This window comes from Sinocyclocheilus grahami, unplaced genomic scaffold (genome assembly GCF_001515645.1).
Source record: "Sinocyclocheilus grahami isolate Dianchi unplaced genomic scaffold, SAMN03320097.WGS_v1.1 scaffold3370.1, whole genome shotgun sequence".
Taxonomy (NCBI): Eukaryota; Metazoa; Chordata; class Actinopteri; order Cypriniformes; family Cyprinidae; genus Sinocyclocheilus; species Sinocyclocheilus grahami.
The window spans coordinates 1,793-3,371 of record NW_015508503.1 but is presented as its reverse complement, the minus strand read 5'-3'; the positions used below and the strand labels follow the sequence as shown (position 1 = coordinate 3,371).

Here is a 1,579-nt window from a genome sequence, read left to right as displayed (position 1 = left end):
TTCCATTCCACAACAGGTTCTTTATAGTGAACATTTTTTTTATTTTATAAACTGTTCACTGAAAGGTGCTTTGGTGCACCAAAAATGGTTCCCCTATATGGCATAACTGCAAAAATGTGTAGCAAACATGACACAATGGGGGTTTCCAAATTACCTTTAAATGGGCCCCAAACGTACCTGCACATTAGTCACACTTGGAGGCAGAGTTCCATTTTTGAACTGATCCAAGAGTTTCATACATTCATTTAAACGTTTCTAAAAAATAAATAAACAAATAACAGCGAAAACAGCATTCACATACAAATTATCAAATTATTTGAGGGTTACATTTCAGAAGACTCTCGCTTACCTCTGATACAAAGAGCGTGCGAGGGTCGATCACATCCAGGAAGTGTCTTAGTCTGCCATAAAATGAACCCTGAAAGAAACAGCGAAACTTTAAGAAATAAAACAACAAAATGCACTCCATTATCATGTGGGGAATTAAACAACACTCTCACAGCAATTCATAATATTGTACGGTTTGGCGAATTTGTGGCTAATTTGTATGTATCAAAATTAAATGCTTGAAGATTGCTTATAGTTTTCAAAAACAAGGTGTAGCAAATTGAGAGAAAGCAGCAAAGGAGGTGAGATCACCAGAAGAGGTACTTGCCTGGAGGATATTAATTCCACCTTAATTCTATAGATAATATAAGTTAAATAAGTTTTCATTTTATAAATTAAACATCTAGTCTAGCGTACCTGGTTTGTTGAGAAGGTTCATTGTTTTAGTTTCAAAATGCAATATAAGTAAATACAGATTAAGTGGGACAAGAGGTGAAGTGAGACATTTAACTTTGTATTTAATGTCTTCTTTTTTTTACTTTATGTAGTGTAGTGGAGATCTTGTACTGTTTACAATGGCATTGTGTGGTTAAGTCATTTGGCATCACATTTTAAAACGACTAATTAGATATTTGTCTTAGTTGATTTGTACCCAACTAAATTAACTTCACTTGTACTAGGCATATTTGTTGGTTAATGATATACTTGGTGCTTTATTAATTTATTTGTGTCTGTGCAAATGATCAAATGATGATTTCCACCAGTATCCAATGAATTCCACAAATAGGCTACTAAAAGTTACTTCTTGTCTTGAAAGTCAGGTCTGTGTGGAACAAGAACAGTTCAGTTGTGTGATTAATCATCATGATTATTAATCATACGTTCACAATTTCCTTAAATGATTCGCCAAATGATTTCTGAGGTCCCAGAAACTTTCTCCAGACGCGGGAGTCAGCTGCTGACGCAGACTCTGACACCAGGGCCAAACCAGTTGTTTTCGCACGCCAGGTGTGTCCGCCTCATTATTGGTGCACACCAACTGTCTGCTGGCTGATCTGTAGACCTAAAAAGTTCTTCCAACGCAATTAAAATGTTCAAATGTGTGTGTGCATGCAAGGAGGAATGCAAGATTTTAAAGCAGCACGCAACATATTCTCTGTTTATCACATCTAACAGACGGTCCTTTACATGTATTAAGGACGGTACCGCTGGAGCAATAACAGCAGATGTGAATCATCTGCTTTAAAAAAAA

General features: G+C 36.1%; 1 protein-coding gene across 1 annotated transcript in view; it reads right to left on the bottom strand.

The window, feature by feature from the left end:
- The window catches only part of LOC107576225 (sideroflexin-5-like), a gene marked incomplete at its 5' end in the record, with an annotated part of 9,706 nt that extends 9,288 nt beyond the window's left edge, over nt 1-418 (bottom strand). The window contains 2 exons of the mRNA XM_016262447.1: nt 167-255; nt 350-418. Of these exons, the coding sequence (XP_016117933.1) occupies nt 167-255; nt 350-418 (158 nt within the window). The remainder of the gene's footprint in view (nt 1-166; nt 256-349) is intronic.
- Between the last annotated feature and the right edge of the window lie 1,161 nt (nt 419-1,579).